Below are 26398 nucleotides of genomic sequence, written 5' to 3' on the forward strand. Positions count from 1 at the left end.
ATTTGGAAAATTGCTGCCAATGTTTTAAGCTTCCTATTGTCTAAAAAAAATGAAAGATAGTTTAATAAATGCCGCCAACATAAAGCAGACATGTTTCTAATGCTATTTGATGTATAATTTATGTGGCATAATCATTTTCTGTATAAGCAGGAAAGTTTCAAAGTTGGAAAATGCATTTTTTTAAATTTTTTTTCTAAATTTTTTCACGTTATTTATTTATTTTTTTCATAAAGATTCGTTATAAGTATCGATTCCAATTTACCAGAAATGTAAAGTACTATATGTCACGAGAAAACAGTCTCAGAATCAGCCGGATAGGTTAAAGCATCCCGGAGTTATTAATGAATAAAGTGACACTGGTCATATTCATAAAATTTGTCTCTGTCCTTAAGGCCATTTCAGGCTCTGTCCTTAAGGGATTACTCGCAACCCACCGACACAGCACACACCGCAACCTTGGGACACTTCCCCTTTCTGTGGGTGGCGGGTCCTATCATCCAGGAGGGTCACCACACCACTCTGGTCATCCGTGAACACTTTAACCCAAAGGGACCAAGTAGCAACCCGGCAGGACACTGACCACAGGGAAAAAGGGTACAACCTGCCTTATAAAATAAAAGCAGGCTTGCCATCACACCTGTGTGCCCTCCAGGCACTGGCGTTATGAGTTAACACCTCATGGTCCGGCTGTATGTCGGCCAACCACCACCGGAGTGGAGTCACACCTGACCCCCTAACAAGCGACCGTCCGATCCTCCGACCAACACCACCACAATTGGAGTGCAGGCACACCCGAATGTGGACGCACTCCAATTCAACTGAAGTGATGTTTATCTGACTAATACTGTAATATCAGCCGGGTGAGCATCTCATGTTCTTACAACATCCTAACATGGCCTAAGACTTGCCCCTCCACGTTTTGAAAAGGGGGTGGGGCCCGTGAAACTTTTAGCGCTGGAAACATGCATCAGAAAAGCGGAAGGATCCAAATAGCACTTTTGCACTGAACATTTTAGTGTAGGGTTAGATGATAATTGTGTAGGTTTCTAGGACATTGGTACTCTCCCTTTCATTACATCTGTGCTTTCCTGAGTGAGGTGTGTGAACAGAATTTATCTATTTTCTTTGACAGGATGCAGACTTCTCTACTAATAATAGTACAAGGGGCGGGGCTGTGACAACCTCAGAGTTTGTCACAATCAAATTTCAAAGGAATTGTCTATTTGGGTGTAGTCGGCTTTTGTGTGTGTACATTGGTGACAATATTTTTGTTCTTCTCCCTAGATGCCAGTTTACTGTGTACACCAAGAATAAACATGGAAGGACATCAACAGTTTGGAAAACTATTAGGACAGTCTGTCATCCTGAAGTGTCCGGTGCACCTCTGTCACCTGGAATTACCCAATGTTACTTGGTGTAAAATAAGTGGAGATCCATGTGATCCTGTGAGATCCGGAGAAGGAATCTCTTCTGGTGTGGAGGACCGCAGAGAAGACAGCGCTGTTTATATTCTGAAGTTTGAGTCGGTGCAGATGAATGATACTGGATATTATCGATGTAAAGCCATCTTTAAGGACCAGACACAGATAATGGGCAGCACAGTACAAATCGCCGTATCTGGTGAGTTTCATTGTTTTTTATATGCTTTTTAGAGCAGTGTAAAAATATTCAACCTTAGAACTACTATGTACATGTACAGTGTGAACATATCAGGGCAGGGACAAAGAGTAGGCAGGAGTAGGCGATGGCCTAGGGTGCCAAACGTCAGGGGGCGCAGTCTGGATGGGTAAGTAATTAATTTACTTACCCAACCATCCTGCCCCCTGCTCGCCCGCCCTGCACTGTAACATATTCCTTATTAATAAGGCTCCTAATGCACATTGTTTAGGATTGTTCATCCCTACCAGTAATATTATCAGTCATATTGTGCAGTTTTTTCAAGTCAAGTTTGCATTTTTGAGCAGAGGCATTAATATTTTACAAATTTGTAATCCACAGTTGTTTACAGTTTGTAATTGACCTGTTAGAGACAGGGCCAATGTTTGTTTTTGCACTTTTTTCTTTCCTACTCGCGTTCAAAAGGCCATAGCGCTTGCATCTTTTCACCTACAGACCCATATGAGCCCTTATGTTTTGTGCCACAAATTGCAACGACAGGCTTCATTGTTGCATAAAATATGCTGCAAAACCATAACAAATTATTTGTGCAGTGAAATTCACATTGACATTGGCATTTTTTTATTTTGGGGGGGGGGGGGGGTTGTGTTTGCGCCGTTCACCCTATGGTAAAACTGGCCTGTTATCTATAGTTCTCAAGTCGGTACAATTGCATAACTTTTATTTTATTTGATGGCTTTTAAAAAATTTTAATCTTTTTACAAAAAACTAGGGGTATTTATCAAACATGGTGTAAGGTGAAACGGGCTTAGTTTACTCTAGCAACCAATCATATTCCACTTTTCATTTTCCCAAAAATCTGTGAGGAATGAAAGGTGGAGTATGATTGGTTGCTAGGGGCAACTGGCCAAGTTTCACTTTACACCATGTTTGATAAATCTCCCCCTATATGTTTCTTAAAATTGCTCTATTACCATCCTTTAATACTTTTATTTTTTGGTCTATGGGGCTGTGTGAGGTGTAATTTTTTGTGCCATGATCTGCACTTTCTATCGGTACCTTGCTTGTGTATATGCAACTTTTTGATCACTTTTTATTAAGTTTTTCTGGATTGATGCAACCAAAAATGCACACTTTGGTCGTTATTATTTTTGCCTGTATTAGTTAGATCCTGCATGCCCAGAGCACAGGCTTATTATATGCCATGGAGAGGCCAATGTACAGTGTAGGCCCATCCCGGCATGAGGCCACCTTATCGTGGTGAGATGGTTTCCACTATTTGCAAATGGTAACCAAGAGCCTCATTATTTTTATGGAGATATTTTTTTTTCTTAGCAGTTGGGGGACTGCCTTTAGCAGTTTTTATATCTGTATTGGGTCTGTGTCTTGTCAGTAGCGGTGAGCTGTTTCAAGTTTTTGTGTGTGTGTTTTTGCTTGTCCGCTAACACGTAACCATTTTATTATTAGACAACAATGGTGCTGACATCCCAGATACCAAACAGAGTCATCTTAATCCAACCAATTAATTTGCAAAGTACTGTAAAAAAAAAAAAAAGTAAAAAAAAAAAAAAAAATCTCTCTCTATAATAATTATAGTTAAATATGGTCATTCTCTATAATGACCGTGCAGGAACACAACTAGAAATAACGGCCCCGTAGCAAACATTTCATAGATTCTAGGGGATGTCTCCCTATTGGTGTAGAGAGGACTGAGGTAACTTAAAGGGGTTTTCCAATGCTACAAATGTTTTAACATGTTGCTGCTATATTAGTAAACATAACAAACATGTTATGCTTACCTCTTTGCGCTCCTCCAGTGTCCCGATGCAGTCACTGGTGTCCCCCGCTGTCAGTAGGCACAGTTACTTCTGAGATAAGCCTGTCAGTTATTGGCTAAGAAAGCTGTCACTCTCGAGATGAACTTGTCTCGGAAGTAACGGCAGCTACAGACAAAAAAATTTAAAAAATCCTCCATAGATGAGGGGGAAATCCAATGACACTTACCGGTAACTGTCACTGCACTAGTGTGACATGGTCAGACCCATCCTGTTTAAATTTTAAAGGATGGACTCGTAGACTCATGAAGCCAATGCACCAAGTACAAGGGCTGTCAGAAATTTAATGGAAAGAGGCAATCCCATACATCCTTCATTACACATAAAGGAGGGCCTCATGCCCTGGAATTTGAATGTTTACATTTTCAATCCTTTAAAAACTATCCATTAGAGGGCAAGTGTGGTAACTCTGGTAAAAAAAAAGATTATTTAATTATTGAAATTTTATTGCAAATATTCAAGTTCAGTTTGAAAGAAAAGTTTAAATTTAAATATTTAAAATTGCTCAGTGCAGGCCAATTTCTAATACTCAGAAGGCTATAATGGCAGCCACTGGGATAAACATGCAATACAGTCCTTTCTAAGTAAATGATGTACTTCTCTTTAGAAAGCTACTGCTATAACATCCACATTCCACTTCTATTAGCACCTTATAGATGCTGTTGCTCTCATGATGTAGGATGTTTTTTTCCAGTCTGATTCAGAAGGCTCCTCTTTCATCTGTCTAGGGATATGCAAAAAAGGAATCCATGAAGCCTCGTTTGGGAGTCTCAAAACACAAGAATAGCCAGATATCCCTAGCCTGTTGCCAAGGTATGTCTCCAGATGGGGAGAGCACCACACCACCCTGATAGGTAGCCCCTTAAGTCCTACTCGGTTGTGACTAGAACATAAATAGGGAAATACCAGGGTGGCCCCTTTTGTGTAAAAGTCTTACTCTGTTGCGACTATTGCAACATGACAAGGGTTTACCAAGGCAGGCATCCATCCATCTACAGACAGCTGTTTCTGGGTATTTGCCCCTCGTCAGTGTGTAGCAGGATTCTGGCTGGTGGGGGCAATAAAAATAGACCAACAAATCACAGCAATCACTGAGCTCAAGGAGATCAGTGAAAAAAATTCAGATGAAGTGCTCAATCAAGAGTCTCCATTGATGCCCCCTAAAAATGTAAATATGCAAAAATGGAGACTCTTGATTGAGTACTTCATTGGAATTTTTTTCACTGATCTCCTTGAGTTCAGTGATTGCTATGACTTGTTGGTCTATTTTTCATTGCCCCTGTTGGCCAGAATCCTACTCCCCACTGATGAGGGGCAAATACCCCCAAACAGCTGTCTGTGGATGGATGCCTGCCTTGGTAAACCCTTGTCATTTCGCAATACTCGCAACAGAGTTAGACTTTGACACAAAAGAGGCCACCCTGGTGTCTTCCTATTTATGTTCCAATACTCACAACCGAGTGGGACTTAAGGGGCTATCTGTAGGTACCTAAAGGCACCCCTTGGCAACAGGCTAGGGATATCTGGCTATTCCTGTGACAAGGCAAAACCTGCGAACCACCCATGTCTTATCATCAGCACTCTGCCAGTGGAGATGCCACACCAGTGAGCTCCTCTGAGCTGGCTTTGTGCCCTGGGCACGGAGGCCTATACCGGCCAACCAACTGGTTACGGGCCACTGAGTGGCTGGGGCCGTGTGTCTACTACCTCTTTCGCCAGACTCTCATAGGCTTCAAACCATGTGGGGTCTAAAACCTCATCATCACCCTATTGCATGCCCTACATCTTTACCACCCTTTAACTGCAGAAGGTTGCAACAGTTTATGGTTTGTTTACACAGAGAGATTTATCTGACAGATTATTGAAGCCAAAGCCAGGAATGGAATTGTAAACATGAAAAATCTCAGTCTTTCCTTTATGACCTGTTCTCTGTTTATAGTCTGTTCCTGGCTTTAGCTAAAAAAAAATCTGCCAGATAAATCTCTCTTTGTAAAGGCAGCCTTATTCTAGATATTAATCACTTGCTCCAGTTTTACACTCAAAAACTGCCTAAAATTTTCATTCATTCTTTCATTATATTTATAAGCTTTCTTAATAAATAACATCCTCCATTTTCAGTTCAGCCATCTACATACCTAACAGTAACCGGTGATGGATCTCCAGTATGTGGCGCCATTGGTGGGAATCCTCCTGCAGAGATCTCCTGGATCCCACATTCAGATGATATAAACTCCACAGTAGTGGAGGAGCCGGACCAGAAGTGGTCAGTGATCAGCACACTCAAGAGTAAGGAAATAAGTGAGACCTCAGTGACTTGTGTTGTGTCTCATCCAACATTACAAAATGCATGGAAAGAAGCCATTGCTCTGAGAGGTAAATATATTTGTGTATATTATATGTGTATATGTATATAAAAGTGCACTGCCAGAGAACAGTATATTACACTGTAATAAGACTGTGTTCACATATTGTATTTCCGTCATACCTTCTGTGAATATTTTTTTCAACCAAAATCAGTGGAACTGAAAAGGCAAAATTATAATGGAAGGATCTGCACAGTTTCTGTGTTTTCAACCCACTCCTGGTTTTGGTTGAAAAAATGCTGTTGTTTCACATCCAAAATTAGAAAATCCATGGAAAGGAGTTATTATACTGAATAGTTAATGCAAGGATATGTCTTTTTGTGTCTTAAAGGGGTATTCCACTCAAACATAACTTTTGATATGTTTCTTCCCATGGTGACACTAACAATTAATTCCATACTTGTTATTATCTATTCAGTCTCCTTCTCCCAGTTCTTAGCTGCTGCTTTTTGCTGAAAACCCCAAAATGTGTATAAGCCTTTCTCTCCATCTCCCCCTCCTACCCCCCTCCCTTCTGAGATGGCTGAGGTAAACAAGTCCCTGACTGCCATTATCTGCAACTTTGTATCTTCTGCTGGGAAGGTAATTCTGAAGTCAAGTTGCTCATGAACTCAATGGGGGAGATTTATCAAAGGGTGTAAAATTTAGACTGGTGCAAACTGCTCACAGCAACCAATCACAGCTCAGCTTTCCTTTCAGCACTGCCTAAAGCTGAGCTGTGATTGGTTGCTGTGGGCAGTTTGCACCAGTCAAAATTTTACACCCTTTGATAAATGTCCCCCAATGTGATTAGCCCTCCCAGCAAAGAAGCTACCAATGTTGCAGGTAAAGCCAGTGAGAGACTTGTTTACATCAGCCGTCTTAGAAGGGATGGGGGAGGAGAGGGAGACAGAGAGAAAGGCTAACACATATTTTTTTTTTTATCAGACCATCAACAATCAATATTACAACACAGCACAGTCTCAACAATGCTAGACTGTATTGTATTGAGACGTACGGTAACTTAATTTTGCCTGTCTTTTCTAGACTTCCTTACTACACTGCCTATGGCGACTAACTGAAAACAACAATTTATATGTGTTAAACAATATTTATTACAAGAAGTACTAAATACAAATAATTTGACAATAATAATAATCCACAACGCAACCTAATTATACTCCCACCCACGTATCTAATATATAAGAGGGAAGCAAATAGTTATAAAGGGACAGGAAATGAAGGGGTTTACCAGATTGCAGGGGTTGCAGAGGAATGGGGGGAGGGGAGCAGGATGGGAGAAAAATGGAGGGGATATAAAAAGGGTATACTGGGATTGCAGTGAGAGAAAGGAGAGGCTTGGAGCTACAGTACAGAGGTGAAGCAGGGAGGATACTTAGACCACTTTTTGGTGAGACTGATGTGCGTCTGGTGGGTCTGCTGTTTCTGGGTGGGCTGTTGTTTCTTCCTCTTCCAAGAATGTTCCCTTGGGCACCTTTTAAACTTCCCGGGGCTCATTCCCAAGCACTCTCTCCTCCCTCACCCCTCCCCTGTCCCTCCTGGCCTGTACGTGCATCAGCGCAGTGAGATGGTGTCACTGTGCCTGATGCACACGCCTGGAGATTACGTGCGGTATCCGACATATGTTTCTACATTGGTGACAATGCTTTTAATCTCTCTAGAAGACAGTTCACCATGTACACCTGGAATAAACATGGCAGGACACCAAATGTTTCACGTATCCATAGGACAATCTGTCATCCTGAAGTGTCCAGTGCACCTTTGTAACCAGGTTTTACCTGATGTTACTTGGTGTAAAATAAGTGGAGATCCATGTGAACCTGTGAGATCCGAAGTAGGGATCTCTTCTGGTGTGGAGGACCACAGAGAGGACAGCGCTGTTTATATTCTGAAGTTTTATACGGTGCAGATGAATGATACTGGATATTATCGATGTAAAGCCATCTTTAAGGACCAGACACAGATAGTGGGCAGCAAAGTGAATATTGCTGTATCTGGTGAGTCTGTGTCAGTCGTTGTTTACAAACATGGCCCACATAGGGGAAAGGGGGAGGGGGGTACATGGTGGGGATCAGAGCTAGTAGCCATTATTGTAGCTGGCAAAATGAGCAGGGCTGTGAGTTTGTCACAAGATGTAAATAATTCAAAAAGCAAAAAATGGCCAGCGCTCCAATACTTCTGTTCACACTGTGCAGATTATATGCCACTGTGGCTAATATACAGAAAAAAAACAGGAAAGTGCAACAGCAGCTTGCTAGTGCCTCACTTACCGCACATTCTCCCTCCAGAGTACACATGATAAAAAACCTGTTCTAAAGATTTTTAAAAATGAGGATCTTTGCAAACTATTTGATCAAACAGAGTGTACCATCTCGCAACATTAAGGTGTCCTCAGAGAGATGGTCCTACACTAACAATTGCCTCTTGGACTCACATTAAGCCTACAAACTGGGCATTAAGGATCCAACTAAATCCAGTTTAAAATGCCCACAGTAAATGGGTGGAGTGCAAGCCAACAGGAGGTAGCCACACTCCCCACATATGTAACAAAAAGCAAAAAAATAGCCAAAGATTAGTTGGAACCTTCATGGTTTGTAGGCTTAAAGTGTCACTGTTATAACTTTCAAAATGTAAATTAACGGTAGATACTGTATGATATAAAGCAAGTTTGCAATTTACATTCATTATTTTCTTTTTGTTGTTATCATGCTGAAAAACAAAGCTGAGCTTACCAGAAATCCTCAATGTGTCCATCAATCACATGACTGCCTTCTCTCTGTGAGCGCTCAGATGACCTGGGAGACATGTGGCTTCCTGTTTTCTGACTCTTTGAGAAAAAGAGTCAGACAACAGGAAGTGCCATGTTTTCCATGATAACTAAAAAGAATAATGAATTTAAATTGCAAACTTGCCTTACATCTATTGTTGATTTACATTTTGAAAGTTAGAACGACAGTGACAGTTTCATGTCCAGTGTTAGTGTAGGACCATCTCTCTGAGGTCACATAAACGTAGTGAGATGGTACATTTATTTTTATCAAATAGTTTGCTAAGAAACTTTTTTTTTTCAAATCTGTATTGTGTGTACGCTGCAGGGTGTATGTGTGGTTAGTCCTGGCACTTGCAGGTTGCTGTTGCACTTTTCTTTAAGATGCAAATAGTTGTCACAATTAGAGATGAGCAAACTGGTTCGCCCATTATGGGATCCGGTTCAGATTTTCCAAAAAGTCAGAGTCCGATCGGATTCGGATTTCTGGAAGTCCGCTATGATTTTTTTTTCTTGCTTTCTAAAATAGCAGCCGCCATTTTAGAAACCAGGAAGTGTTCCGGGTGATACAAGCAATTTCCCATGATGCCCGGAACACATCCAGTCAGCAGGGATGTTGCACTAGCCCACCCGTGACGTCGGTATAGCTTTAAGAGGAGCGCTTACATGACCGCATGACACAGTCTGCTGAGAAAGAGGAAGGAGAGTGATACTACTGCACACAGCTCGTCAGTGCCAAAACGCTGGCAATTGCTTGTGCTGCTGTTCTCAAAAGATACTGTATTCAACAAATGCAAAGACAAAAACATTATTAGGAAAGCGGAGAGGAGAACCATATAGTGATTGAGAGAGGAAAATAGAGAGGGCGAAAGATAGATAGATAGATAGATAGATAGATAGATTAGGCATAGGAGAGCAAAGGGGGCACAGCACAAAAACACCAGAAAGAAAATAGAAACCAGAAAACAGTTTTCTCAACCTTAGTGTCAAATATACCACTTGTGCATGTCTGTATAATAGCTTATCCCCATGCTAGTCCTGCTAGTCCTCCCCATGAAACCACTGCTCATCCCCACAGTATTACTGCTCACGGCTGAGCTGATCCTGCTGCTGATCCCTACGATACCACTGCTGGTCCTTCACTGGCCTCAAATGACTATTGGTGGACCTCCACTGGCCTCCAATGACTACTGCTGCTCCTTCACTGCATTTGTGACCTTTTTCCTGCATAGACCCTGTAATGGTGAATATTGAAGTCTAAAAAAAAATATTGACTCTGAGATATTGAAAAGATAATGATGTTACTGACATGTAGAGCCCTAAATTCAACCAAATACCCCCCCCCCCCTATCATATAGATGCTTTAAACTATGAAGTCCAAAGAAATCCGAAATCCGGTCGGACCAAACTTTAAAAAAAAATAAAAAATCCGGAAGTCCGATCAGAACGAAGTTTTCTGTGTGTACATTGGTGACAATGTTTTTGTTCTGCTGCCTAGGGGGCAGTTCACCATGTACACCTGGAATAAACATGGCAGAGCACCAAATGTATGATGTACCTCTAGGACAGTCTGTCATCCTGAAGTGTTCAGTGCACTTCTGTGACCTGAATTTACCCAATGTTACTTGGTGTAAAATGTGATCCTGTGAGATCCAGAGAAGGGATCTATTATGGTTTGGAGGACCGCAGAAAAGACAGTGCTGTTTATATTCTGAAGTTTGACTTAATACAAAAAAATGACAGTGGATATTATTGATGTAACGCCGTCTTCAAGGACCTGCAGATAGTGGGCAGCACAGTAGAAATTGCTGTATCTGGTGAGTGACATTGGTAGTGAATGATATGGGTTTTTGTATATGGTTGCTAGGCAAGTGCAAACTCTCAGCCAATAAATTCATAAATATGTTGTTTATTAACCTTTCTCAAAGCTTTTTATGGTGCTCTATGGGTAGGTGTATATGCTATATTGTACTGTATGTGTCTATGTTTAGTTTGGCTGCCTGAAGGATTTTATGTGGATTGCATCCTGTCGAGACTTTCTTAAGATGAGGTCACACAGAGTTGAGAACAGTAGAACAAGTCTCTTTGAGGTGCTGAGATACTGGAGCATTGTAGATCCTACTTTAGAACTCTCCGAGGCAGGGATGCCCCCTGTCGCCAACAATTTCTGTAATGGCAATTGAGCCATTAGCCCCAAAAAATCAGGGAAACCATAAACATTAAAGGGATAACAGTGGAGGACCAGGAGCACCACATTGGCTTATTTGCTAATGATATCATCCTCTTCTTAACGTATCCTAAAGCATCTCTCTGGGGAGTTATTCAAATTCTGGCTGACTGTGGGAGCATTAGCTACTATAAAGTTAATGCTTCAAAATCCTTGATGTTGAATATGGGGATCCCCTCCTCCACTGTTCTAGATTTGAAACAAAAATTTCCCTTTTAGTGAACTGAGGGAGCAATTCCATATTTAGGCATTACTCTCACATACTCAAATAGCAAATTACCCCAGTCTAATTTTACCTCCCTCTTAGCGGCAATTAATAAGGATGTATCCAAATATTTAAAATTTCCAATCTCCAGGGTGCGTCGCATTTCCACAACCAAGATGATGCTCTTGCCCAAAATATTATATTACTTTAGAAACCTATCAATTTACCTGACCCAAACAGCGCTAAAGCGTATCCAAGCAGTCAATAATGGGTATGTGTGGCTGGGCCAAAGGGCAAGAGTGTTGGAAAAGATTCTCTGTTTGCCTGTGAAACAGGGTGCATTAGGCTTTCCTAACAATACATATTACTATTATGCATCAATTGTTGACCAACTTAAACAATGGTGGGTTAGCGACAATAGGAGACGCTGGGTGGAGCTGGAGGCGGCATTGTCACCGGGAAAAGACTTGCTTGCTCTACTGTGGCACTCTAATTTTCACATTGGTCGACAATTTGATCTTCCACCTACTTTATTGGCTGGGATTAAGGCCTTTAATAAAGAAGTTGTTAAAACCACTCTCATTCCAACACGGGCCCAAACAATTCCACTGACAGTTATGAATAAGCTCATTCCTGACTCAGATTACAGTGCATGGGTGACAAGGGCATAGGCACTTTAGCAGATCTTTATAACAAGGGCCAATAGAAGCAATTTTCTCGAACTGGTAACAGTTTATGGGATCACTAATACGAAATTGTAAAAATACTGTGAAGAGCAATAATTGTTCATGGCCTAGTACACAGGTCAGGTACACCCCACCTGGAGTACTCAGCCTTTACACACAATGATGATCTCAGCTTCACAGCACAGCGCAATACATGTGCATTTGTGTTATACACTGATGGCTACAAGCTGGCTCATCTGTTCCCCTCCTGACATGGACACTCACTTCTGAGTCACTCTGATGTAAGGGATTGTTGGTCTGGTGTACTGCCCCTGCATCACTAACATGTTTAGTGAAGCTGGCTCTAGTCATTCCTTATCTTTCTCTAGGGGGACACACCAATTGGAAACTGTCACTCACCTCCACAGCTAGACTCTCACATGCCACATGTGAGGTGCCTCTCTACAATCTGCACACTGCAGCATGCCCTTTTTACATTCACAAACTTTGCACAGACTCCTTTCTCGCCAAGCTGCTCACCAGTGCAGATATGCTGGTTGAATGACCTCTATGCTGAGCCTCAACCTCTGCACGGTCTTCAGCATCTTCTTTGTAAATCTATGAGGCAATCTTGTAGAAAAAAACTGCCTTGACCATAGTCCGAGAAAGGCTGTTTCCTTTCTTGTACATAAGGTGTTCTATCAACTCTCCCATTTCCACCCCAAACACAAGACCAGGTCTGTACTGGATAGGATATTCTATGCATTGCTTTCAGATATTAAATTGGCCCTTCTAAATCTTTTCCAAATAGCAGTGGGAGCAGTCAGCCTACTCATAGAGGCATCGGAGAGGTAGTACACTGTGAGGTACAGTAGAAAGGATTTTATTTCCAAGCAAGCAGTTATAACTTTAAAAATCAAAATCACCCGTAGATGTGATATAAAGCATGTTTGCAATTTACATTAATTATTATTATTATTTTTTTTAATTATTATGAAAAACACTGCATTTCCTGTGTTAAGACTTTTTTTTATGAGTCTAAACACAGGATGTCCAATGTTTTCCAGGTCATGTGAGTTCACAGAGAAGGCAGTCATGTAATTGATAGACATATTGAGCTGTGACTCTGTACTGGCCGGGACGTCATGTGTTTAGTCTCTTCTTTTCAACCAGCACAATACTAAAAATCTGCCTTCAGGAGACAGGACCTGGATTTCTGGTAAGTTCAGCTTTGTTTTACAGCATGAGAACTAAAATAATGAATGTAAATTGCAAACTTATTTTATTTCACTAGGTTTAGTCTGAGAGAATAACACAGGGACAGTCACTACTCTATTCACATACAGCAGCAAAAGCGCTCCCATTCTTAGACTTTGTCGGAAGTTGGAGCGATCTATGAGAGTAGTGGTGGTGCTCAGAGTAAGAAGCAACAGTTCATAGATAACCATCTCCACCAGAAAGTAAATGAAATTGTGGCACTCACCCGATCTTCTCTTCAAGCTCCTCACCTGTTTTTCATCCGGCTGGACTTCTATGTACCTGTAAACTGCAATAAAGCTTAAGGAGGAGATCTGGTGAGTGCTGCAATTTCATTTACTTTCTGGTGAAGATCTTTACTTTATTTTACATCCCCTCCTGATTTAGATTTTGAAAGTTGTAACGACAGGTACACTTTAAAAGGAACCTTCCCCTCAGCAACAGCAGCTTAAGATAGGGACAGTAGTGCCAGCCAGTAGTTTAGCCACAAGGCACAAGAGATTAGATCAATTTTGTAGATCTCACCCACCTAACTATGAATGACAGGTGTTTTTCTGTGCACCAAAAAGAGTTGTTAGATTGGAATGATGCCTCCATGTGTGATATAAAGTAATGATGAAATGTAACCTGGAACTAGAGCAGTACCTGAATGGCAGCGGTGGTGGCATTTTCCTGTCACCAGACATCCCCATCAATAAATAAACTGTTCCTTCATTTTCAGTTCAACCATCTACATTTCTAACAGTAACTAGTGATGGATCTCCAGTCTGCGGTGCCATTGGTGGGAATCCACCTGCAGAGATCTCCTGGATCCCACATTCAGATAATGTAAAGACCACAGTAGTGAAAGAGCCGGACCAGACGTGGTCAGTGATCAGCACACTCAGGAGAAAGGGAATGAATGAGACCTCAGTGACTTGTGTTGTTTCCCATCCAACATTAGAAAATCCATGGAAAGGAGCCATTATACTGAGTGGTAAATATTTGGATGTTTCTTTGGACTTATAATATATGCAAAAAATGCTGGTAAAGAGGTATGGGTAGAATGGTGGCATAGGGCTAGGATTGACCACTTATGTCTGAGTGGCAGTTCTCTCTATACTAAAACAAAGTGGTGGTTGTGGTTGGGTATTAATGTGCTATGCTGATTTTTTTCCCTGACAGCTCCTCTTAGCTTTCTTGACAAGCCACATTGTTGGACCATCATAGTCTATCACTATCTATGTTCCCGATCCAGAAGAAACAGAGTGGAGCTAAACAGTAGACAAAGTACAATATGTTCTTACGCTACTTCTCCTTCTTTCTTTCAAAGTTGGAGTCAAAGAGGTGGGATACCTGCACATTGATCTACTTCCAACCTTTGTGCTTAGATCCCCATCCCCCTTACTTGATAAACCTCATTGTGAAAGCTATGTAATGAACAGCTGCATAGAGAGACATTGCAGGAACCAGGCACCAAGGGCACAAACCCCAAATTTCTTGCCTGGTTCCCTAAACCTAAAAGTTACCACTACTTTTAACTACATACATCTTCCATTCTCTGGTATAAGCTGCAGACACTTCAAGTGTGCAGGCTAGTCACTGCCAGGACGGGATCTCCACCCTCCTCTGCACAATGATATGCTAAGCCAGTGTACATGAATAGAAGTATATCACCAATGGGCCTTTTTTTCTAAGAGGGGGCATTACATCACAGTGTTGGCATAATGGGGGCATCATTTCTATTTGTAAGTGAGACGGCACTAAATGGGGCATAAGTGAGAGCATTAGTGGGCACTAAGGGTCAATGTTAAAGTAGGACTAAGGGGAAGTTCCAGTGATGTGAAGGGGCAATAAGGGGCATTATTTACTGGGGGCATTAAGAAGCATTATGGCATAGTGGCATAGCTAAGGTATTTTTATGTTATAGTCACTTATTACTGAGTAGGTAGCACTATTACTGTGCGGACAACACTAACCTGGCATCAATACTGTTTTCCCCATGTGGACACCCGACTACTGTGTGGAGAATTAAGGGGGCGCAAGATGAGACTGACTTATCATTACTTTGTAGGATACAAAGGGGACATTACTAAATAAGGGGGGTTTTGTGTGGGGCACTATGGAGAATACTATTACTGTATAAAACACTAAGAGGGCTACAGTTGAATAGGAGACATCATTACGTGGTCTGGATTGAATGGAGAAGAAAAAGGAAAGTGATTGACTCCAAGAAGCCAACACCTGAATGTCACTGTACTGTAATCACTTATAACAGGTCTATAGAGGAATCATACTGTGATGTATAGATATTCACTTCAATGGGAGCTGAGCTGCTATAACCAATCTTGGTCATTACACAGTAGACGGAACTATCTGCTTTCTACTATTTCACTATGTTTACTAGTAGCATAGCTCTGGCAAACAGCTGACAAGAGGGTTGTGAAGGATGTCAGACCCACGCTGATCTCATATTGATGTCCTTTTTTTGAAGATAGGCCAAAAATACACTTTGTGTGAAAAACCCTTTTAAAAAATATAGGTAACTTCTCTTCTGTTTCCTTCCAGACTATAGATTGAGATGTGATAACAATGTGAGAATAATCATCACAGTAATGGCCACTGTACTCATGGCCGGACTTCTCCTCTACCTGTAAGTCTGCAGCCAGGTATCTACAGTACCTGCACTTTGCACTGATACTTGCTGTTAGCACTCTAGAACACGTAAGCTGGCTGTTTAGAGCTGCATACCACAGTCACGCAAACGTCCCCATACTATATACGCAGTTAGCTCACTAGAACACGTAAGCTGGCTGTTTACAGCTGCATCCCACAGTCACGCAAACGTCCCCATACTATATACGCAGTTAGCTCACTAGAACACGTAAGCTGGCTGTTTACAGCTGCATCCCACAGTCACGCAAACCTTAGCGTATTAAACAATGGGTATATACGCAGTTAGCACACTAGAACACGTAAGCTAGCTGTTTAGAACTGCATATTATTGTACCAATATACTGTATCAGTATTAGTTTACTGTATACAGCTGATATGTCAGATGACTGTTTTTGTGGTGTAACACAGAAAGATTACTGGTCTTAAAAAGAAAGATTACTGGTCTTAAAAATGCCTTTTGTTTTTTAATGGGCTACTGGCATGCCTACCAAGTTAAACTATACCCTACACTAATGCTCTCCCCCCTCCAGCATCTCTCCCTGCCTGTGAAATGAAGGTGTCTGAGCTGACCATCAGGTGACCCAGACCTATATAGACCTACATTATTCTCTTTTCTTACCTTCTCCATTAGGTTCTCTTAGTAGATGGGTGACTTCATTAAATAGATTTGTCCTCCTAGTGGGAAAGCAAGTGCTCTTCATAGATAGATAGGTGCCCAGAGTAAGTAAGCAGGTGCCCCCTTAAATAAGTAGGTTTCCTCAATAAGTAGTTTTGCTAGCTGAAAAAAAAAACAGTAAGATACATCATTATCTATATCACAAAATTAAAACTGTGTTTATCATGTTATAATGGCCTGTCTTATATTACATTAAGTTGTTAATATTTTTATCTCGTTTAAGGGGGAAAATCTTCCACAAGAAAAAATTACCAAACACTGATGAAATACAGAATATCATTGCAGCGAAGGATCCGAATACCCAGGAAGTGGTAGATGTTTAATTGAATCATCATCATAACCTCTTCATGCTGTAGCTAGTTGAGGCCTTAATGACCAAGCTCACTTTATGTGGTTATAGCTCTGTGATGCTTTAACGTATGCTAGCGTTTTTTCATGACATACTGTACATTATGTTAGTGGCACAATTAGGTCACTTTCGTGTCTTTTATTTGTGAAAAATCTTAATTTATCTTCCTTGTTTTTGTAATTATACCTATGTTATTCAGGTTGTGGTGAAAACACCATATGTATTCTCCATGTCAAGACAATTACAGCGATACCTAATTTTTATATATATATTTTTGACCCCTTAACGACAGATGACATAAATATATGCCATCCATGCCTTTCACTCACCAATGGATGGCATACATTTATGTCATGACCTGTACAGGCTCTTTGAAGCGAGCTCAGGAGCTGAGCTTGTTTATTAGAGGGTTAGCGTCCTGATCAGATACTGACAGGAGGGTTAATGGCGGGCAGCCATGGGATTGCTGCGGCCTGTTATTAACAGTGAGGACCTGTCCTCACCTGTCCTGACCCTCTCATTTTACCTGACTGCTGGGGGTCTCTTACTGTCCTCCGTGCAGTCAGAATGGCGATAATTTCATAGAATCTGCCGCAGGCAAACTCTATGCAATAATCACAGACGCTATGGCATAGCAATGATCAGTGTTGGTAATGCAATGCATGAATGTTATAGTCCCCTAGAGGGATTTTAAAACTGTAAAAAAAAAAAAATAATAATAATAATAATAATAAAAAGTTTTTAAAAATATGCCAAAGCCCCTCACATAAAATAATAAAATAAATCAACATATATATCGTAGCCAGAATAATTTTCCATTCTTACTGGATATCCTTAAGCTCTGTACGATATTCAGATCTGTATTATGCAGCATGTAATAGGTTATTGTTCTTCTGTTTTCTTATATTATGTGTAATGTTATATCTACCATAATGCTTATGGTTATCCTGTTGTACATACCACATTACCTAAGTATGTGTTATTTGTCATTTGTTTATATGTGCTATATACACTAAGGAATAAAAATATTTGAAAAGAAAAGGTAGCTGTCAATCATTGTGACCGACCATCCATCATGGAGTGGGCATATTTGGACATACTATAAATAGTTTCTTAAGGGGCTGCCTATTTTTTTTTTTTTTTTTTTGAGAAGTGGCTGGTGTGTGTGTGGGGGGGGCACATTATATCACAGGGCAGTCAAGGAAAGCAGGTCAGAACCATGTTTAACAGCAACATATGCTGCATATCATAGAAGACCAGAATTATGTCAGAAATTGATTGAAGCAATAAGATTTGCAATATCTCTAGTGGTTCAACCTTTATGGACACTGAAAGTTGCTTTGTGTTCAGCTTTAGCTCTGTATTCAGCACCATGGACAGCACATGGAATATGTCAAATAGCTGTGCATCACCTGGTTGTTGTTCTAACTTTCTGTGTTGCTCCCTAGCTTACAGGGAGAGAACGACTTAAGTGCCATTTGGAAAAAAATTCACAGGATCACAGTGCCCACCAACATCCCATATGTAATGACAAACCAAGGTCTGGGGCAGACCATCTCTCCACACTAAGCACAATAACCCATTCAAGGCCGTCAGTATTAACAACTGTATGCAACTGGACTGTACAAGTGCCTTTAAGTTCTTCAGTAAAAAGGTTATTGTTACACCACCTCCCTTCTTGTCTCCCTGTTGTCTGGTCCATCTGTACCACACCATCATCAAGGGTCATATTGCTGGACAGCAATATTTGGGATTGGCCCCGGGGGGACTACAGGCCCACACCACCCACCACCCTACACCCTACACCCTTAAAACCTCTACAGTGGCCCCCAGAAGAGAGAGATCACAGGGATGCGCCAGAGAGTAACTTATTCCTGTGGAAGCCCTCGTGCCAACCTGAGACTGTGATAAGTCCGTAAGGCTCCATCCTTTAGGTAACAGCACTACACTCACTCTGCAGTGTATCCCCTCATTCCAGAGCTCAGAGCTACACACAGGCTTACAACTACTACCACCATTCTCCTCTTACCCTTTCTCTCTCTTCCACATCCCCGGCACACTGCATATTTATACATCCCTATTACCTTTTATGTGGTGAACAGATCTGACACATACTCTTTGTGTAAATTTCATGTCTTGTTCTCTTTTTTTAAAAAAAAAAATGTTGTCAAATATTTTAAAACAAAAATTTAAATTTCTATAGTGTCTTAAATATTTCTTTTTTGGGCTTTGTTGGGATTACTATCGCTGGGAGTGAATGACTATTTGTAGTGTCCAACCACTGTGGTTCTTTTTCTTTTCATTTTGTGTCTTTAGTGCTGCTGGAGTATTTAGAAGTTGTTTTATTGCCCACCACTAGCTGTGAGTATTGTATATGTCTGAGTATTGCATAGCTGTAGTTACTAATGGGTTACTGTTATTTCTGTACCACATGGTTCTGTACACCAATGAGAGCTACCCTTTTCTTCAACTTATCTCTATCTTCCTTTCTACTCACACTCTCTTCTCCCCACCAGTCCAGTGTAGTCTAGTTGTAAGTGAGGTAGTGGACAGACGTATGGAAAACACAGAGACTTTTCTTCTTCAAAGCAACACTTACTCTTATTATGCAGTGCTAAACTACTCAGGAGAGGACAAGTCAAAGAACACCCCAACCCACGCCGTTGAACATCTCTAACAGTGCAAGACAGTATCCTGAAACAAGAGAAATTGATCCGGATAGAGCAAAGATGCTACAAGTCTACGTATTCTATCTCGCAGTGCGGATGTAACCAGGTAACTGTAGGGCAATAGGTGGTACAGTGACAACAAAGGTCGAAACACGGGCACAAGTAGTCTTATACTTTTAAGTACAGCGATACCTTAGTTTAAGAGTAACTTGGATTAATAGCGTTTTGCAAGAAGAGCTTACAGTTTTTCAAAACTGTAACTTGGATTAAGAGCATTGATTTGGTTTAAAAACTCTTTGTACTGGGTGGGAGAGGGAGTGGGGTTAGGGCATGGTGGCATGGTTTGCATAGCGGGATCTACAGCACTGTACTGTGACTCAGAACGTTACCCTCACCTTCCAAATCATAGCATCACTTCAGGCTGGGGCTTGCATAAGGGGACAGGACTCTGGATGTAATCTCTCCATAGCAATAACCCATCTCTGCCTGGACAGAGAGTGCTGCATGTATGTGCCCACATCTGTCATGCTCCTTCCTTCATGTTCCCTGCAGTCTTTGTCAGCCCTTGTGTTTCCCAACCTCTTTGTTCCTGCTATAATGTGCCTGCACTTACACTTAGCCATTCACACTGTCCTCCTGCACAGCTCTGTGATTATCACTTCCTGATTGATCCATGCTGAACACCCCCCTTCCCCATTTTTGTCATGGGACCACACAGACCTCTCACAACAGCCCTGTTTCTTTATTTTAGCCTGTTGCAGCAGTTCCATTCTTTATCCACAAACGGCTGCTGTTTTCTCAACTTTATACACTTGCTGTACATTATACTCCACATGCTGACTGCTATACTGTACAGTAAATTATAATATCACATATTTTGCTGTTACTCGTTGTTTGTTTCATCTATCTGTTCTACATGTTATTCAGAATAAAAAATCATTAATTGTGGGTTGTGGAACCAATTGTTTGAATTTCAATGATTTCTTATGGGAAAATTTGTTTTGTTTAAAGAGTGGATTTTGATTACAAGCACGGGTCCGGAACGAATTATGCTTGTAATCCAAGGCACCACTGTATTCCTCAGTATTCTACTTCTTCTTCTTCTTATAAAGTTCCAGCAGAGCACACTTCTACCCTGGGTACAAACTCCTCTCTACTACTCTAAGCTCACTTTACTTCTCAGCACACAACCAAGTCAGCACAGCTTTTCTGCTCCAAAAGCTCTTAACACAGAATGTGTCTAGTTAAGTCAGAAGTCTATTATCAGCTACTATACTAAGTATTTCTGAAGTAAAGAAGATTTTATTTATGCTAACAGGACTCAGTGATTATTGTCCCAGCACCTACATTTAAGGAGCCCAGCCGCGCGCCCGGTTCCTGCCTCTGCCGAGTCGCACGGCTCGGCTGGGAGTAACGCCGACAGCATCCTTCGCAACAGGCAGGATCGGTTGCTGGGGGCGCCAACGACGTCCCTAGCAGCCGCCCTGCACGTCTAGATCTCGGGCCGTGCTCAGACGTCACTACGTTCTGCTGTTGAGTGGGACTGGTTGCCAGGGGCCCGCCGATCGCGTCCCTTGTAATTCTTAGTACTGTTTATGGCAAGTAGGTCCCCACCGGGCTTCAGTGGCAAAATCTCATCTCCTGTCCATCCAGCAGGGGCGCCGTACCGTGGAAAAATACTGTGCAGAGTTTTGCCAATGGTGCGCCCTGACTGGATGGCCAGACTCCACACTTAGAACCCTATTTTGTCAGGGACTGTCTGACGCCATTAAAGATGTGATGGTTAGCTACTCCATTCCCAACTCCCTCAGTGACTACATGACTCTTGCAGTAACCATAGACCGTAGGCTAAGGGAAAGGAAGCGGTAAAAGTTGGGGGCGACTTCAGGACAGCCAGGGTCAATCCAGTTTCCCAAACGGTCCTCTATGGCCTCTACACCTACCACTCCAGAGTCGCAGGAGAAGGAGGAACCCATGGTCTTGGGTAACACAACTGACAGGAGGAAATACAGTTTGGAGAATTCTCTATGCCTGTATTGTGGGAAATCTGGCCACTTCCTGAAATCCTGCCATGGTACAGCCATGGTGGACTCGGGGGCAGCCCTTAGTTTTGTTCGGGCATCGGTAGCCCACTCATTGGGTCTCAAAATTATGTTATCCATTTTCAGTAGCGAGCGCTGGTTCTAATCTCTTAAAAACAGGATCAGTTAACAATTGCACCCCCGAAGTCACCATGCAGGTGGGTTGTCTCCACCGAGAGCAGATTTCATTTTTGGTTTGGAAGCAGATATCATTTTTGGGTTACCATGGCTGCGCCAACATAATCCTGTGTTTGACTGGAGAACCACGGAACTGGTCAAATGGGGAGATTCTTGTAGTTCTCATCTCTCTTGCGTAGTGCCTATAGTATGTTCTGTTCAAGACTGATCCCAAATCCCAGAGTTTATTTCTGATTATGTTGATGTTTTTTAATGAAACTGTTGCTAATGCCCTGCCTCCGCACCGTCCATATGACTGCGCCATTGATCTCGTGTCTGGGGCCAGGTACCACAAGGGTCGTATTTTTAACCTGTTCCCCCCAGAATGAGAGTCAATGCGCGTCTACATTCAGGACAACCTAGAAAAAGGACATATTAGACCCTCTGTGTCTCCTATGGGTGCGGTGTTCTTTTTTGTTAAAAAGAAAGATGGTGGGTTGTGTCCCTGTATCGATTACAGGGAGCTTAACAAGATAACCATCAAAGACTTGCACCCCCTTCCTCTGATCCCGGACCTGCTGAATAAGGTTGTGGGCGCTCGTTGGTTCTCCAAAATCGATCTACGGGGTGCATTTTGAATACTTGGTTATGCCCTTCGGGTTAAGTATTGCTCCTGCCGTCTTCCAGAGGTTTGTCAATGATATTTTTCAAGATTTGTTTGGTCAATATGTAGTGGTATACCTTGATGATATTTTGATATATTCGCCTGATTGGGAATCTCATACAAAACATGTACGTGAAGTCTTGTCGAGGTTATGTAAAAATACTCTTTGTGCCAAAATGTCTGTTTGGGGTACAGGAAATTGGATTCTTTGGGTATATCATCACCCCCGAGTCGGTTGAAATGGACCCCAAAAAAGTCACCGCAGTTCAGGAGTGGGCTAAACCTACCACTCTGAAAGAACTTCAGAGATTTCTTGTTTTTTCTAACATTTACAGAAAGTTTATCAGGAACTTCTCGCTTCTCTTATTGCTAAACGTCTGACCGATGTTACAAAGAAAGGTCTGAACCTAATTCGCTGGTCTCCGGAGGCCAAAGTTGCTTTTAATCAGCTTAAGAGTAGCTTCACCTCAGCTCCTGTGTTGGTACACCCTGATTCGGAACTTCCGTTTGTCATTGAGGTTGATGCCTCCAAGTCAGGTGTAGGAGCAGTTTTATCCCAGGGTAGAGAACCATATATCAACATGCGCTTGGTGGCCTTCTTCTCCAGGAAATTCTCCAGTTCTGAATGTAATTATGATGTTGGCAATAGGGAACTATTAGCCATTAAATGGGACCTGGAAGAATGGAGACATTTCCTGGAGGGAGCTCGGCACCAGATCACTGTCCTCACGGACCATAAAAAACTGCTGTATCTGGACAAGGCCAAAAGATTAACCCCTCAACGACATCGTCGTAAATGTACGCCCCCGCAGAGTGGGTTTTAACGCAAATGGACGTACATTTACTCCCAATGTTTTCCCGATCGCTGTGTGTTCACACACAGCGATCGAGGAAGATGGCCTGCTATAATGTATAGCAGGCCATCCCTGCTCGTTGGCATGGGGGGTGGTTAACTCCCCCGTGCCGACGATCAAAGTGTAAAAAAACAGTGTCCCCGGGTTGTGCACCCCTCAGCTAGGTAGCTGAGGGGTGCAGAACAGGTGTGTGTAGTTGCACTATACTCACCTGATCCCGGCGTCCAGAGCGAAGATCGGTGGTCCCTCGGCGTCCTCTTCTCTGCGTCAGCTTACTTCCGTGTTCCGTCGGGTCTTCGTTGTCTAACTTCGGAAATCTTCGGCTCTTCGGGCTTTGGCGGGCTTCGGCAATCTTCGTCAGCTTCCCTCTACTGCCCCCTAGCGGCTGATTAATGTATACTATTCACTGATCAGTTGCTTTGGGTTAAAAAGATTTTTAAGAGATTTTTTTTTTCTTTTTTTTTTCTTTTTATGCGCCCTAACGCCGCTGAGTGCTGATCAGCATCGCACGTAAGTGCGCCGCTGATCAACAACTCCTTTTTGGCGTAGGGGCATTTTTCCCCCCTATATCCTACCGCCACTGTCTGCTGATAAGTGGCGCACATAATTGCGGCATTTATCAGCAACTTCTTTCTTGGCGTAAGTATATTTTTTCTTACTGTCAAAGAAAACGTAAAAAAACACTACATTACACCACACTACATGAAATAAAGTTTTACACTACACTACATCACATATTTACATTCCCTATATAATAATCCCTGTATGGCCCCCTGGGTGTTTTCGGCAGCGGACACATACGCTATTATTGCCTCCGACAACGAAACAGCCAGTGAGGATGAATGGAGGGATCCTTTTTTTCCTCCATTCATCCTTTTCATTATCATCCAGTGACGTACGCTGCCCCCCAGACACGTCTTTTCCGCCAGTACCCTCCCAATAAGAGATCACAGTATTGCGTGAAATTCTACAAACTCAGTAAGAGTTCCTTAAGGGGAAACTTACAGATTTAGGCTACGTTCACACTACGTAAGTTTCCGTCCGTAGCGCGTTCCGTGAATAAGCGGCCGGAAACTTACGTAGTTTGCGTACAATGGAAAGTATACGATCTACGGGCGCACAGTTCACACTACGTACGAACTTACACCCGGATCGTATGCGGCGCCGTAAAAAATGAACCAGACCATTGTTTCGGGACGGAAATGCCGTAACTTACGCCCGTAGCGTAACATGCGGTCCCGTACGTAGTGGTGATTTCTTCATTTTGCCAGCTTTTTGTTCCGATCCAAAAGGTTCTGTGGGGTGTCCGGGGCTAGGCGAAGATTTCCAAGTAAAAGGCCGCTGTTAGATCGCTACGAAGAGCGCTCGGGAAGCGTAAGTACGCTAAGGGCATAAGTTCGCGGTCCGTACGTATCCGGCCGCAACTTGCGTAAAGTCCCGTCCGGAGTTTCATACGTATATGTCCGGCCGCGAAAAATATGCGGCCGGACATATACGTAGTGTGAACCTAGCCTCAGGGTACATGCACACTGCGGAAAGATGAAGGATAACCCTTTGTGCATTCTGGCTGGCACCCACTGGCGGACTGATGCAGGCGTGTGTCTCCACCCGTGTCAGACTCCATTCTAAACACGGGCGGATTCCGTCGTCCGTCCAAAGAATGAACACGTTCATTCTTTGGACAGAGGGCGGAATCCGCCTGTGCATAGAATAGAGTGTGACACGAGCGGAGACGCGCACCTGCATCAGTCCGCTGGCGGCTGCAGAATGCACAATGGGTTATCCTTCGCCATTCCGCAGTGTGCAGGTACCCTTAGAGTGAATGAAGGAAGGGACACCCGAATCCAGCCCCCAGATGCCCCCCCATCCTCGGAGTTAGTGGATAGATCGTTTGGGAACTGATCTTCCCACTGCTGGATAAAGGTTACCACCTGCATGGGCATAACTTTAATACCAGCACCCCTGTTCCGGTCCCTCGCTGCCCGAGCTACTATAGCTTGTGGCACGATCCGAAAATATCAGAAGCAGTGATAGAGCCCTAATAATTAGCAGCCATGGAGCAGACCCAGCGCTTCTGGATATGAAGGACCCCGTATCGCACCAGGGCAACATTTTCCAGGTGACGTCCCCCACACTGGAAAACAGGAGACCCCAGAAGAAGTGCAGAGTGTGGCGTAACAGGGGGATCAGGAAGGACACCATTTTCCAGTATGACACCTGTCCTGATCACCCCGGCTTCTGCATACTGGATCGCTTCAAGGTGTACCACACGAGTTCTAAATTTTCTAAATTCTGTCCCTTATTCCTATTTCAGGGGTCACGTTGATCCAGGGATTATTCTGATCGCCATTATGGAGTCGGGAAGGAATTTTTTTGCCTGTGATGAGGCTACTGTCATCTGCCTCACAATGGTTTTTTGCCTTCCTCTGGATCAACACAGGATGAATTTGATGGACACCTGTTATTTTCAACCTTATAAACTAATAATTGGCATAATACCCCCAAATAAATTAAAATTGTCCCTTTCCCCCAGCTAAATAGATATGGCCGCCATTCCCATTAGAGACTTGCCATGTTGCAATTATAAAGCCTCTGTGCTGCCAGTACAGTAGAAACGCCTCACAAGTGAACCCGTTCTGGAAACTACACCCCATAAGGAATCTAACAAGGGGGGCAGCAGGGATATGGCCCCCTGGTGACGGCCACATTTGGGACGTGAAAATGAAAAAAAATATATATTTTTTATTTTCACGGCACATGTTCTACATATGTGCCCCTCACCAGTGGGGTCCATATGCTCACTGCACCCCTTGTTAGATTCCTTATGGGGTGCAGTTTCCAGAATGGGGTCACTTGTGGGGGGTTTCTACTGTCCTGGCAGCACTTCCATCCTCCATCCCAGCCTCTAAATGGCGCTCTGTCCCTTTGGTGGCTTGCCCTGTGCCCATATGGCAGAATATGTCCACATGTGGGGTATTTTCGTACTCAGGGGAAATTACCCTACACGCTTTGCATTCATTTCCTTTTTTAACCCTTTGTGGAAATGGAAAACAGGATAGACCGACATTTAGTTTAAAAAATGTTTTATTTTTACACTAAATCATTGATCTTGTCTTGATTTTTTCATTTTCACAAGGGGTTAAAAGATAAAAAAACATAAAATGTGTAGAGCAATTTTCCCTGAGTACGAAAATAGCCCACATGTGAACATAAAACGCCATGCGGGTGCAGGGTAAGCCTCCAAAGGGAAGGAGCGTCATTTGGTTTTTGGAGGCTGGATTTGGCTGGAATGGATTTCGAGGGCCATGTTGCATTTGAAAGGCCTCTGTGTTGCCAACCCCCCAAAAATGAGCCCATTATGGAAACTACACCCCTCAGGGAATGTAACAAGGGGTGT

The 26398-nt window shown here is 42.6% G+C and overlaps 1 protein-coding gene across 1 annotated transcript; it reads left to right on the top strand.

Moving 5' to 3' along the window:
* The first annotated feature begins 1430 nt into the window (after positions 1–1430).
* LOC138767403 (nectin-3-like) lies at positions 1431–16590 on the top strand. The gene is made up of 5 exons (XM_069944903.1): positions 1431–1620; positions 5571–5825; positions 13658–13912; positions 15484–15568; positions 16491–16590. Exons 1-5 carry the CDS (start codon positions 1533–1535, stop codon positions 16588–16590), a joined length of 783 nt encoding a protein of 260 aa, XP_069801004.1. The 5' UTR covers positions 1431–1532.
* Positions 16591–26398: the final 9808 nt, after the last annotated feature.

The sequence above is a fragment of the Dendropsophus ebraccatus genome, chromosome 11 (genome assembly GCF_027789765.1).
Source record: "Dendropsophus ebraccatus isolate aDenEbr1 chromosome 11, aDenEbr1.pat, whole genome shotgun sequence".
Lineage (NCBI taxonomy): Eukaryota > Metazoa > Chordata > Amphibia > Anura > Hylidae > Dendropsophus > Dendropsophus ebraccatus.

Excerpts from the sequence above, each read along its gene's own strand:
- LOC138767403 (XM_069944903.1), top strand. The coding sequence starts at position 1,533 with ATGAATGATACTGGATATTATCGATGTAAAGCCATCTTTAAGGACCAG. Across the intron at positions 13,913-15,483 it reads AGGAGCCATTATACTGAGTG|ACTATAGATTGAGATGTGAT; the intron begins GTAAATATTTGG and ends GTTTCCTTCCAG. Across the intron at positions 15,569-16,490 it reads GCCGGACTTCTCCTCTACCT|GGGGAAAATCTTCCACAAGA; the intron begins GTAAGTCTGCAG and ends ATCTCGTTTAAG.